This window comes from Electrophorus electricus, chromosome 1 (assembly GCF_013358815.1).
Source record: "Electrophorus electricus isolate fEleEle1 chromosome 1, fEleEle1.pri, whole genome shotgun sequence".
In the NCBI taxonomy this organism is placed as follows: Eukaryota; Metazoa; Chordata; class Actinopteri; order Gymnotiformes; family Gymnotidae; genus Electrophorus; species Electrophorus electricus.
Genome location: NC_049535.1, coordinates 33117840 through 33132439, shown reverse-complemented (window position 1 = coordinate 33132439; position 14600 = coordinate 33117840). Strand labels below are relative to the sequence as shown.

Below are 14600 nucleotides of genomic sequence, written 5' to 3'. Positions count from 1 at the left end.
ATGAGTCCACTGGAGCTACAGGTTTGACTGAGCCACATGCGGACACTGAATGTCAGGCTAGTTAGCAGCATGAGCGGGCACTAATTAATAGCGCAGCACTGGGCAGACGACTGGGTGCTGGATGGTCTCTGTACCCCGACAGAGAGGACAGGACGTGCGCGGGTCATAGACTGTGTGTACGCCAAATGACATGCGAGCCATTATAATGTGGTCCAACAACTTACGCTTTTCGTTTGGGTAAGTGTGAAAAATTATGACCTGTCCTCGAAAGCTTCCGTCTGGCACATTCTGGGGGATTTTAATGTGACATCTCTGAACACATGGGGGCTTCCCAAGGCCGAGCTTGATAAAACGTCGAGCGGTTTCAAGATCGAAAGTAAATCGCTACGTCCAGGGGAGACTTCAAAGCCTATAGAAAAGGAAACTGAGATTTGAGTGAGGGCAGAAATGTCCATTGAGAGTTTTAGCATCCGACCAAAAGCAGGACTGTCTTACTTTTAAAAACAAAAGCTAGAAATTCAGCTGTACGTTCGGCATCGTAATTCTGACTGAAGGTAAGGTCTTTTTTAAACTTGTCCTACTAGCATCCGAAAATATAGTTAATGTATTCAAACGTGATTAAGTCCGTATGTGTTGTTTCAGTCAGGCTTTCGAACTATGCAACTAACTAATGTGGAGAGAACAAAGAGAGTGAACGTTGTTCGGGTGTTCACTTAATCATATAAATACATCGGTCCGGTTACAATCCTCCATATTAACCATACCACTTTTAACCATAATAATAATAATAATAATAATAATAATAATAATAATAATAATAATGATACAATAAACGTATTTCTGTTACATTACTATTATTGTTACTACTACTACTAATAATAATAATGACAATATTATGCATATATAATTTTAACGTGGAGCGATCACGTAGCGGATGCAAGCGCTGAGAAGATTTATTAAAGGGCAAATCGGCAACGGTCCAGGGTCAGTGAGCCCAACAGGGAGAGTCCGGGAAAACATAGCAAACGAAAAATACACAAGAGGTTACAGTGAGGGACACAACAGAAAACAGGTTATGTGCAAAATAACAGGCAGCATGAAAATGTAACGCGAGGGTGTCGGCGCCTTAGACATGAGACGGAAGTGAATTACATAGGGAATCCATAATAGAAGGGACGGACGGGATAGAATAACTAAATATGTTTAATTACAGACACAGACTAACAATACAGAATATAACAAGGAACAAACAGGATAAGATAAGAGTAACAGGCTAACAGGGTGAGGGCGAGAACTAGGGAAGCAGGGAAGTAAACATTAAGGAAACATGAACTGAGAACAGCGAAGATGTATTAAAGTAGGACACGCAGGGAGAACACTGATCTGGACTGCATACTTTAGACAAACAACAACCAAGACAAAAAACATAATTAATAAAACTCAAAGAAAACCAAATAACACTTGCATATATATTAAGAGGAAACAAACAGAAGCGAAGCGATGGAGGAACACCGGACGAGGAAAGAGAGCGGAATCAAACAAGCAAATATTAACGGGGAAAGCAGCGTAGACGAAAACACAGAGAGACAGTAGACAACTAGCAAACATGAACAGGTAAAGCAACACAGACAGAAAGGATAACTTAGCAGGGAACGCAGGGAATCCTGGAGACAGACCCCTGGTTGCTAGGGAAACGGGGAACGTGACAGACAACAGAGGCTGGAACAATGTAGACCAGTGAGAGGGGAGCGTTCCGTGACACTTATTCAATTAACTGCTTTTTTGCCCCTCTATGATAATAAAAAAATGACACCTTTAAGTGGATTTGTGAAATCTCTGGAAATCTGAGCTTCACAAAGAAATCTCTTAAGGGTTGAACCTGCAGAGATAACTGACATAATACACTGAAAAGGGCGTTGAAAAGGTTTCTTTTCTCCTCTCCTACAGAAACCAGTGGTCTTAGTTATTTGGATATACCATTTCTTCACCCATCCATGTTCTTTACCAAGGCACACAGGACCATAAGGACATGAGCTTTCATGGTTGCCACATCGCCGTAATGAGCAACAAAGCCTTCTGCACTGTGTTAATTGTGAGTTTATATGATGCTTACGCATCTTTTTATGTCACAGCTCACATGTATCTTAACCTTCTGATCTGATGTCCTGGTGATCTCGTCCTGATCATCTAAAGGTCTGAATGTGTTTGATTAAAAAGTAGCTCCTTAGCTCTAAGTTCTCTCATGTTATGAAGATGCAAATGCAGTGCATACATTTTTGCTTTTATAAGGACATGGGTCTTAATGCTGAACAAAACTCTTCCTTGTACTAAAGATACATGTTATGTGCACTTTTTGCAAATATGGTTAGTTAATTGAAAGTGTATTAGCCAAGACAATGTAAGTTTAATAGTATAGCACATTCAAAAGTAATAATTCAAAATTGTTTTATGTAAACATGAATAAGAGCATATAGAGCATAAAATGATACAGTTAATTTAAAGTAAATGGGCATGACAAGAAAGGCATAAATCAGATTAGCATTAGAATTCCAGTGTCTACAGGTTTTAGTCTAAACATGATCTCCTCTCCTTTTTCACAGGGACTTATTTTAAGACTCATGGTCTGTGATGCAGAATGTGAAAATAATTTTCATAAAGACATAGTAAGTATTTCATTATTAATCATTTTTGTTAAATTATTATTAAATTTTTAAGTCATAAATGTAATATATATTGACAAAAATATCAGTAGGTATACTAATACTTATAACTCATGTATTGCTATATGTATTAGTCAAATATACAAGACAAAAAGCAACAATATTAAGTCTAGGGAAATGGAATTTTTATTTTTTAATGTGACAGTACAGTATTTAAGTAATTCATCAGAGAGGTTTATATTGGGCAGTGATAGTTAGATTTATCCATTTTGTGCAGAATAAGCACATCCACACCAAAAGGTGTATGATGGTGCTGATATTAAGTCTTTGACATAGTCTGGGTTCCCTAAAATGTACAAGGACTCTTAAATTAAGATTATTTTAAGATCAGGACTTTTTACATCCAGATGATATTCATTAATTAGTTATTTGTGTGTTTTATATTTACACACTTGGTTAACATTTGTATTGTTTTTTAATATATATAGACAACATGTTTATTTAAAGACCATTGGATTGCGGTCAAGAACTTCACACCTCCTGCTGAATCTGAAAAGGTAGAATGAAGCAGCCATGTTTACATAATACATTTATATTCTATGGATAATGACAAAATAATATTATGTAATTTTAGTTTAATATACTCAAACAGCTCTAGTGCATTACCAAGAGTAACATACAGTACAATGTGTGGAAAGCACAAAAAACAATTACATTTATGGATACATTATCATTTATACAGACTTTGTATAGTTGTCATGCATAGAAGTACCTTATTAAAATAAAAGTAAAATTTGATTGCTGGCCCCCAAAGAATATGAATGAGTTACAGTACATTACAAAACTGTTATGAGTGAATTCCACAATAAAATTGCATTTTATATCCACTTATATAATTATTACTTTCATTATTAGGAATTAGTTTAGGTAATGGAGAGACACTTAGAGAATTACTCTTATTTATAAGAAAACCTAGATATAACAGAAACAATAGTGTCTAGTCAAATAAAACGTTGCCACACTGATTTCACCTCAACTGCAAAAACAATTATGATTAAATATGATCATGACCTGTATTATTCTTCCTGAACCACTAGGGGTGATGGCTTACATTTTCACCATTGTTTCTTGATTCCTTCTAAGCTTTTAAAACTTAATTTGAAAAGCTGGCTCAAGGTTTGCACAACATTTTGTCATGAGAAGTTAATCATTTTTCTTTCTTCTTGGGTTTCTTTTTTTAGGACGAGCATATTTTACTCTCTGTCATAAATACTCTTTGTTCCACCTGGAAGCAGAATGGAGAAAGACTTAAGAATGAATGTAGGAATGATGCAAGGAACTGCATTGATTGCCTTGAAAAAGTTATGTGGACATATGGAAATATCCTGAAAGGCTTTGCAAGGGTACTGCTAGTTATATTTGCATATTTGATGCTTGATTCGTGCTCAAGGACACCACACATAAAATTCTAGGACTGCAGGTCATATGGGCTTGTGTCATAGACTGTGTGTTCACTGTAAAGTCTAAAGTCATTGTGTCGTCTCTTCTGCTTTTTCTAGCTGAACAACACAAAGGAAACAGAAAATATTACCAATTTTTGTGAGAATTATACCTGCAAAGATTCCTATACAACATATTTTATGAGACCAACTGACTTTGTGATCATGTATAATAAAATATGCAACGGGAATAAATCATTGGCAGGTATGGATCTAAAACTGTCTAGAGGTGAATGAGCACTTTGTTTTTTATATCTAAAGCTCTCTTTAAAATGACAATGTTCTAAAGCTCAGTTAATTGCTCTTTTTTGACTAGGTAGCATCCCAGAGTGCCCAAAAATACAGAGTAAGTAACAGTATATTTATTGCTTTGTTAATGTTATTTTTTCATACAAGACATGTGCCACATTGTTTTGAACATTCTACATAGGTGGAGTTACATGGAGCGATTATGAGGTAGATGCAGACCCTGAAAAGACCAAGATTCATTGAGAGGAAAATCCATAATCAGAGTCGTAGTTAAGGTCCAGAGTCATAGATCCAACACGTAGAGTCCGGGAATACATCTTAAACAAAAAAAACAAACAAACAATGAGAAAAGGGAGCAGGTTATAACAATGAAACAAGTTAACGATAATAACTAACACTAAAGATCAGAAAACAGGCAGAGAAATCATGATGCTGAATAACAGATGGAGGCTAGGCTTAACACAATGACCAGCAAACACACAGGCAACACGGCAGTGTTTACATACACATGCTACTGAGGACTAACAATGCACAGATTATACAAATTAGGTGAAAACCAATGTATTTCTTATAATGTATTACAATCTATTTTGCTTGATGTTTCCTCTATTCTTAAATCCTAAAAATGTCTGACCATCACAATGTCATTTTATTTGTTTGCTTGTTTATTTATTTTAGATTCTACAACTTGTTCCTGCATTATCAAGGGTAAGTGCCATCTAAAACAAACTGTTTTGGTTGCCTCGTATTGTAGGTTATTAGAGAGACTTTCTTACTCTGCAGAGAGGGTGCAATTTGAAATTTAATGTAACCCTAAGTTCTAGCGTACAGTTCGCAGAAGACTGCACCAGTCTCTTCCTCACAGGAGATGATACAATAAGGATTGTGCAGGGAATGTTTTCTTTGCACATGTAAGGCCTCTCATATCCAGTATGAAAAACATAATGCCACTGTGTATCTGAACTCTGTTGCTTGCCAATTTTATCGTTTCATAGCTGCAGTTTATCCAGTCAAATGAACACTTCCAGCATGATGGAAAGGCGCGTACCTTAAACACATACCGTGGTTATATTTACTGTGTTCAAATGTGAAAATCAATTACTATGGCATGTTTTTGGTATCATGTTATTGCCTTTATACAAATGAACATGTGTACAGTATAATGTAAAACTTTTTTTTTATGAATTTCTACTCTACACACCTACACAAATGAACATGTGTACAAATGTACACATGTAAAACCTATTTTTTTATGAATTTCTACTCTACACACCTCTGCTTGGCATAAGTGTTATTTACATAATTTCTTTGTATTTTTTCATATCTTTCTGTGTACTCTGTAAGAGGTTCCCCCCAGAACATTAGCCTATAGGAACCAAAAGTCATACCTAAGTCATCCAAGTCCTCTGAGAGCACAACTAGTCAAATGTCATATCCATTCTATACCAGTCCAGGAAGGTTATAGAATGTGTGATGGACCTGAGCACACACTATTTTTTCTTTCTCTTGGGGATTTCATTGTAGCACATGTGTATATATATATATATATATAAAGTAAGTTATCCATCAAAATATTTTAATGACACTCTTAAATGTCATTTAGGCCAACTTTATAAGTACACAAATAGCTGATAATCATCTACTTTATGAAATGCTGCAGCAAATTATTAGTTTAAGCTTATTCCCAAATTAAGAACTGCTATTATTCTTGTCTATGTACTACATCCCTATCAAGATGATATGTTAGATATATCTAATGTGGCAGTGCTCTTCTACCTCTTCCAACATGCTATAGTAGTAAATACGTCACTTATGTGCTTTGGGTTGTTGTTGTTTTTTTTTAAATGTGTTAGCCCACTTTTCTGTTCCTGTTGCTACTACTATAAGTAAGTGTCTTCCACCACATTCTAAAAAATAAGACTTGTAGCAGTATGAGAGCTGAGTCAGCATTTTATTAAATACACTTGACCTTATATTCTTAATATATATTCCAATGAATGATTGCCTGATTGGCAGAATCCATGTTTCATTTGTATCATGCTAAAAGTAGGATCAGAATTTGGACCAAGCAAGTTGAGTCAATGAAGTCGTCCTGTTTTTTTGTCAACACTTCAAGCCAGTGTGCAGGGAATGTTTTCTTTGCACATGTAAGGCCTCTGATATCCAGTATGAAAAACATGAATGCCACTGTGTATCTGAACTCTGTTGCTGGCCAATTTTATCCTTTCATAGCTGCAGTTTAGCCAGTCAAATGAACACTTCCAGCATGATGGAAAGGCGCGTACCTTAAACACATTCCGTGGTTATATTTACTGTGTTCAAATGTGAAAATCATTTACTATGGCATGTTTTTGGTATCATGTTATTGCCTTTATATAAATGAACATGTGTACAGTATAATGTAAAACCTTTTTTTTTATGAATTTCTATTCTACACATCTCTGCTTGGCATAAGTGTTATTTACATAATTTCTTTGTATTTTTTTCCTATCTTTCTGTGTACTCTGTAAGAGGTTCCCCCCAGAACATTAGCCCATAGGAACCAAAAGTCCTACCAAAGTCATCCAAGTCCTCTGAGAGCACAACTAGTCAAATGTCATATCCGTTCTATACCAGTCCAGGAAGTTTATAGAATGTGTGATGGACCTGAGCACACACTATTTTTCTTTCTCTTGGGGATTTCATTGTGACTCGGGCCTGCCAGTGATTGACACCTAGAATAGCCAATAGCTGCATGTAGAACATGTGTATATATATAGTACCATAAGATTAGTGTGAATACCTAAAGACTTTTTTTTCTCGTATGATCCAGGCACTTTATCATCAGAAGCCACCCATACCACAATTCCATCTACAAAGGAAAGTAAGTTATCCATCAAAATATTTTAATGACACTCTTAAATGTCATTTAGACCAACTTTATAAGTACACAAATAGCTGATAATCATCTACTTTATGAAATGCTGCAGAGAATTATTAGTTTAAGCTTATTCCCACATTAAGAACTGCTATAATTCTTGTCTATGTACTACATACCTCTCAAGATGATATGTTAGATACTTCTAATGTTGCTGTGCTCTTCTACACCTTCCATTATGCTATAGTAGTAAATATGTCACTTCTTTGCTTTGGGATGTTATGTTAGCTACCTTTAACTTTGCAGTGCTTTTCTACCTCTTCCAACATGCTATAGTAGTAAATACATCACTTATGTGCTTTGGGTTGTTGTTGTTTTTTTTTAGATTTGTCAGCTCACTTTTCTGTTCCTGTTCCTACTACTATGAGTAAGTGTCTTCCATCACATTCTAGGAACTAACACTTGTAGCAGTATGAGAGCTGAGTCAGCATTTTATTAAGTACACTTGACCTATATTGTAATCTATATTCCAATGAATGATTGCCTGATTGGTAGAATCCATGTTTCATTTGTATCATGCTAAAAGAAGGATCAGAATTTGGACCAAGCAAGTTGAGTCCATGAAGTCCATGAAGGGCTTTCAAAAACATCCAAACATACATATATTCAACAGTCAAGACAATAGGAACAAGGCAGGGTTTAAATACATGAACTTAACAAGACTAAAAATGAGGAACAGGTGTGGAAAACGAAATGAGGGGCAGAGAAAACGAAACTCCAGAAAGGAACCAAAAAAACACAAGACGGAAACCATGGAACATGGAAGCAAGGAGGGAGTAACCGTGACAATCATACTGATAAGAGTTTGTTCTACTCTTTAGACACACGCACAAAATTCCCTAAATAGAAAAAATAAAATAAAATTTATAACTAGCAGTTTGGCAGCAGCCTTTTAACTTCCCTTCACAGTGGGGCTTTATGCAAATTCCCTGTGGTAACAATGTAACATGAATATTAAAAAATTTGATGATAACTATATTTTTATAGAATTCACACCATAATCCAGATTTGTTTTTCCATCCATATTGTTGGTATGATTTTACCACATGAATCTGTTTTTTCAACATCTTGATTTTGTAGGAGTTATGGAAATATTCCATTATATTGATGCCTTTTCATTTTCACAGATGATAAAAGTATGGATTATTGCACAAAATTACAAAGTATGAAGCTTCATAATATGTTGGACTGCCCAATGGCTCCAGTTCTTCACTGATGAACACAATTTCCTGTCTTTTTTCCAGGTCTGGTTTCTGTAACCTTGTCTTTGTCCTTACTGGCCAACATAATATTCTTTGTTCTGTGGGTCCAACAAAGGAGGAGGCCTCATAACCATAATTGCCAGGTAATGTGAGAAGATGTCCATCACTCTTTGTAACGTTTTAAGTGATTGGGTAACAGGTCGGATGCATGAGCTAGCAGGCATGTAATCAGATGGAAAGGAAAAGACAAAACAAACAAGGAAGTTAATGTAACAAACTAAACCAGACGTGAAATGTGGGAATGAGGGAGCTAAAAGGCAAAGCAAAGATAAGAAAAACAAATACAAAATATAAATCAAAGAACAGCTAAAACCCAAAAGATATGGCATGAAAACAAAAAGGACATGGTAAGGTATTGTTTAAACAGGAACAGGGATAAAGATATTAACAGCAACATAGACTGCAATAATCAGTAATAGTAACTCTAAAGTACAGAGTAGTGCTTACAGAGTTTGTTTACTTCCTGGTTTTGTTTCCTCATGCTTCCTAATTTTGGTTTCATTCTGTTCCGCCCCCTTGTTAGTATCTATGCCTATTATTGTATCATCTGTATCTTGTTAGTCCTCATTAGTTGTATTTATGCCCTATTTGTTCACTGTGTCTTTGTGAAGTCGTCAACCTGTGTTATGTTTCTGAGCTGTAGTCTGTTATTGTGAATTTCTTCTGGTTTATTGGATTTCTGCATATGTTGTTGGATTACCCTCTTTGCCTGTTCGCTGTCTGTTTTGGTTGCCTCATTGACTGTTCTTCTGTATCGTGACCTGTGTAAGTCTATTTAGATTACAATTGTGGAGTAACCATGTTCTCTATTAAACTGCATTCACCATACTGCATTGGACTCTGTCTCTGTTCGTGCTCAGAACATTGCATAATGTAAAGCTGATTTTGTAATATGACTCATCTGCTCTTTTTCAGCCAGCTCCTACCATAGAACTTCTGCAGGTAGGACCAGGTACCACCCTTTTAAACAATTTCTGCATCTGATACATAATGTTACATAATCTGTTACATTACATAAATGACATAATGTTTGGGTACATACATGGCTGAGCATCATGGAAATTTTCCCTGAAGTTGGAGCTGGAATTGTTAAAAATCTCATGCATTAGGATCCAGTTCCTTTACATAGTATCCAGTTCTTCCTATGAATCTATAGCCTTATTGTTCCCTGCCTGTTTTTCTGTGCTTCACGTACCGTTAGAACAACAGAAACAGTTTCCACAGTCATGAAGCTACCGCAGGTGAGATTCCATTTTTTTAGTCATCTCTTTGCTATAGCGTTGTTAATGAGTCTGTGCACATTGATTGTGAATGCATTTTAATGCATCAAAGCACTAATCCTTTTTGATTTTTATCTCTCCAAAGATATCTCCTTGTATTGTCCATTACAGGCATCATCAGACTCAGATAAAAGCAGCATGGATAGAAGTCAAGCAATCTGTAGAAAGAGCTCCACTGACAGCTGTGAGTGTCCTCACACATCATGAACTGTGTCTACAGCATTGAACAAGCAGATCCACTGGGAACATGAAACTGAGGCAAAGTGATATGTGGACTGGGATTGGACAGAAAATTATGAACCTGCATCATATGATGTAGAACTGGGCCACATTTGCTTCATTTGGGAGATACTATCAGTACATTTCACTGAGGAAGCAACGGTTAAGTTGTAAGAAGCTACACTCTTAAAGACATAAGAAGAAAGAAAAAGAAGACAGTCAGATACTGAAATGAGGATTTCTTTTCCCACATAATAACAAATGAATCATTTATTAATATATTTTTCTTAATGTGTGTATATATACTTAATGAATTATTACTCACATTGTCTTTATTATTATTTACACTTATAAAGCATCTTTCCCATACCCAATGATGCATTACAATCAACACTGCTTTTACATCCACACCTTTTCGTAATATTGTGTATAATAGATGATGTTGGTCTTAAAATATAACCCAAAGAAGACAGTGTCATGGTGAGCTTCAGGTATGAAGCACCGTTTATGAAAAAAGCTGTGTGTGTATGCGTGAGAGTGAAACTGCAAAAGGGGGTGGAAATGCACGTGAGAGAGTGAAAGTACGCACGAGCGACTGGAAAGGCGTGCGAGAGCGAGTGAGTGAAAGTATGCACGAGCAAGAGAAACTACGTGAAAGATGTTTGATATGGTGGAGGAGCTTCATGTCATTCATTGTTGGTATACAATGTTATCAACATGAGAATAAAAAAGATATTTTTATTCTTTGTTTTTCTCAATTCAGTTCTATGAACAGCAGCTTGGCAGCAAAAGCTATCCATACAGCTCAACATGCGCATTTATTCTTTATGACTAGAAAGCAGCGTGTCGATGTCCTCACTGCAGTCCATGGGTCATTAGGGTTTGGAAAAATTAAAGTTTATTCATTGGTTCCTGTAAAAAGTATGCTTGATTTTATCTGTGGGTAAAAAAGAAGTAAACCTTGTTTTTTCATTACCCATGTTAAAAAATCACAGCAAAATTTAAACAGTTTAAAACACTTGCAGAAGTCTACGGAAGACTATCTGTGTGTTTTCCTGCTTGAGTTTTAAAAGCCCAGTCGAGTTCTGGGATGGTCAGTGGTGGTCACAAAGTTTCTGTGCAGGTACTGAAAAGTGGAATTCCTATAAAAGCAGGAACTTGAATATAGGAGATTATTAGTAGACCTGATGATAATTAGACATACACAGAAAATTGTAAATTAATCAAAACTATGTGATTGTATATAGTAAGTCCCTATATACACTTTTTGGGATTGGGCCCCACTCTTATATACTGCCATTGGACACATATATGCACAAAGGGATTGTGAGCTCATTTTGGATCCCAATACGCGGTAGGTTAAGTAAATGTCTGGACAATGTTTACTGCCCTTAACTGATTTGATTACCATGATCAATATACAGGTTTTGGGACTCACTATGGGAGCTCTTGCGCTTTCTTACCCCTCACCCCTCCCAGACCCTACTTCCACATATAGATTGAACACCCTGAAACAGTCTGAGCAAAGAGAAACCTATAATCCCAAATCAAACATATTGAATGGTGTCATATATACTTGGAGTGGGATGGTCCGTTCATTGGTCCACTAGTGCCTGACCCCTAGATGTTAAGGAACAGGAAGTAGCTTTCCCTCACTTGTAGAGTCACATGATTTCACGGGGGGAGGGGGGGGGGGGGTGTAAGGGAGGCTCCAGAGACAACATATTAAAGTGCCAGACGCCTAGAGTTTATGTAACAGGAAGTAGTTTTCCCTAAGATGTGGAAACCCGGCCTTCCGATATGTTATGCGGGACACGCAGATGACAAAGTCTGGGCTCCTCCCTAAACACAGTTTGTAAACATCCCACTCCAAGTATATTCCCATTCAAATGTCATATACTTGTTTTGGACACCCTTTACAAAGGTCAGATTGACACAAAAATGATTTATGTTTGCAAGGGATAACCCATGAGACAGTGTGTGAAAGGTGCAGACCATAGTGTGTTGTTTTCTATTACAAAAGCCCAGAAGATTTCTCCCTATATCGTGTGCAGATTTGAAAGGACACAGAAACTCAGGAGCAGGCAGCAAACATTTTTCAAGAATAAATTTGTTGATTTCTTTTTCTTGGCTTGGGAAGGGGTATAGCAACCCGACCTTCTGATATATTACTCAGGGCACCCAGATGAGCCACCGTTTGACATGGCAAAGTCTGGGCACCGCCCTAAATAGTGTTTGTAAACATCCCACTCCAAGCATATTTCCATTCATATCTCATATACTTGTTTTGGACACCCTATAAAACAGTTCATTTTTGTTGTTTCTGATGAGCTACGGGGACACTGCTCCAATAGGTCATCCATGAGGCCTCATACATCCCACCTATGAAGTCTTGTGACCCTATATGGTCCTGTTCCTGAAATGATAACCCTAACCCTTGATGTGTATCTTTTAGGTCTCTAGTGGGATCCCAATCGAAATCTATTTTAATTGTCAAATATACTGCAAGTGGGATGGTGTCAAATTCCACTATATTTTAACAAGTCAAATATATTGCAAGTGGGATCCCAATCAAAATCTATTTTAGTTGTGTCAAATATACTGCATGTGGGATGTTCCAAGGTTTCCAAAATAGATTTGATCTCTGCATTTGTTGGAGATATGTTGAAACTAACACCGCCACTGCCTAAATCTGGGTCCCCCTTATTAAAGACCAGTAGTTTGGCCTTAAACAAAGACAGAAAACATATTATTGGTGAGATGAACTGATGGAAGACAGTTGATGACCAACTTATTAAAGATCAGCAGTATGACCTTAGACAGAAATAGATTACTGGTGAGAAGAACTGATGGAAGACAATTGGTGCTCAAATTATTAAAGACCAGCATTAACCACAATATGACCTTAGACAGAAATAGATCACTGGTGAGATGAACTGATGGAAGACAGTTGGTGCCCAACTTATTAAAGATCAGCAGTAACCAGCAGTATGGCTTTAGACAAAGACAGAAATAGATTATTGGTGAGTCATAATAAATCAAATATATTGCAGATGGAATGAAAATCACAATTAAATTACATTTAATTGGTTTGTCAAATATACTGCGTCTGGGATGGTAAATATACCATATTTGGATGCTGTCAAATTCCAGTATATTTGAATTATGAAAAATATACTGCAAGTGGGATGGAAAATATACCATATGTGGGATGATGTCCGATTCAAGTATATTTGAATTATGACATATGGCATGGAAAATATACCATTCGTGGGATGGTGTCAAGAAAAGCTGTGAGGAGAGCCCTATTTGTTGTAAAATTATTTATGTATGTGTGTTGTTACATGTAAACTTGTTCACTTGTGTGTTGTGTGTTTGAGCTTGTTCACTTCTGTTTTTATAAATTTTCTACATTTTAGATGTGCATTTGTATAGTATTGATAATATATGAATAAACTTTTCCAAATTTAGTAACAGTGAGTTGTTGCAGATGTCTATATATTCAATGGAGAGTGGTGAGTCAAATATACTGTCCAATATATTGAATATGTATAAAATATTATATATATATATATATATATATATATATATATATATATATATATATATATATATATATATATATATATATGACAAATTATATACATACATAAAAAATTATAAATATATAAACAAATGGGATGAAAATCCCAATTCAAATATGTCATGTAGTGTGTCAAATATATTGCAAATGGGATGAAAATCCCAATTCAAATATATATTATTTAGTGTGTCAAATATACTGCAAATGGGATGAAAATCCCAATTCAGGTATATGTCATGTAGCGTGTCAAATATATTGCAGATGCTAAAATAATTTATATTTGTGTGTGGTTTTTTTACATTTAAACTTCATCCTTGGTGTGTGTGTGTGTTATATTAATAAATCTTTGAAATTTAGTGACAATGAGTTGTAGATTTCTATATATTCAATGTAGAGTGGTGATTCAAATATTTTTGAATATATATAAAATTATCAATTGTATATATAAAATGACAAATTATATACATACATAATAAATTATAAATATATGTATTTCAGTGATGTCAAATATATTGCAAATGGGATGAAAATCCCAATACAAGTATGTCATTTAGTGTATCAAATATACTGCAAATGGGATGAAAATCCCAATTCAGTTATATGTCATTTAGTGTGTCAAATATACTGCAAATGGGATGCACTTTGACACTTCGTCTATGCCTTTAGTATGGGCTGTGCACTTACACACAGCTATAGCAGTTGGTAAGCTGATCGCATCGAGCAAGGCCGCAACAAGGTGATGGTGCTGAATATGTTGCCCTGAATTAGTGAGGAATTTCAGCTGTTTCCAAATCATGCCAAAATCATGCACTACCCCAAAGGCGTAGCAATAGTCTGTATAAATGGTGATGGTTTTATCTTTAGCAATTTTACAGGCCTCTGTTAGCGTGATCAGTTCAGCTGCCTGGGCTGAATAATGTGAGGGGAGTAG

At 35.9% G+C, this 14600-nt stretch overlaps 1 protein-coding gene across 1 annotated transcript; it reads left to right on the top strand.

The window, feature by feature from the left end:
* Positions 1 to 292: 292 nt before the first annotated feature.
* LOC113568554 lies at positions 293 to 9230 on the top strand. Its single transcript, XM_035524454.1, has 11 exons — positions 293 to 554; positions 1948 to 2092; positions 2601 to 2663; positions 3149 to 3217; positions 3902 to 4063; positions 4220 to 4364; positions 4476 to 4505; positions 5087 to 5116; positions 7221 to 7271; positions 7651 to 7692; positions 9199 to 9230. Exons 2-11 carry the CDS (start codon positions 2030 to 2032, stop codon positions 9228 to 9230), a joined length of 687 nt encoding a protein of 228 aa, XP_035380347.1. The 5' UTR covers positions 293 to 554; positions 1948 to 2029.
* Positions 9231 to 14600: the final 5370 nt, after the last annotated feature.

What these genes read in the sequence shown, in the direction of transcription:
- LOC113568554 (XM_035524454.1), top strand. Translation starts at nt 2,030, where the DNA reads ATGAGCTTTCATGGTTGCCACATCGCCGTAATGAGCAACAAAGCCTTC. An exon ending in AGAGTGCCCAAAAATACAGA is followed by an intron (nt 4,506 to 5,086) that starts GTAAGTAACAGT and finishes TATTTATTTTAG; the next exon opens with ATTCTACAACTTGTTCCTGC. An exon ending in AATTCCATCTACAAAGGAAA is followed by an intron (nt 7,272 to 7,650) that starts GTAAGTTATCCA and finishes GTTTTTTTTTAG; the next exon opens with ATTTGTCAGCTCACTTTTCT.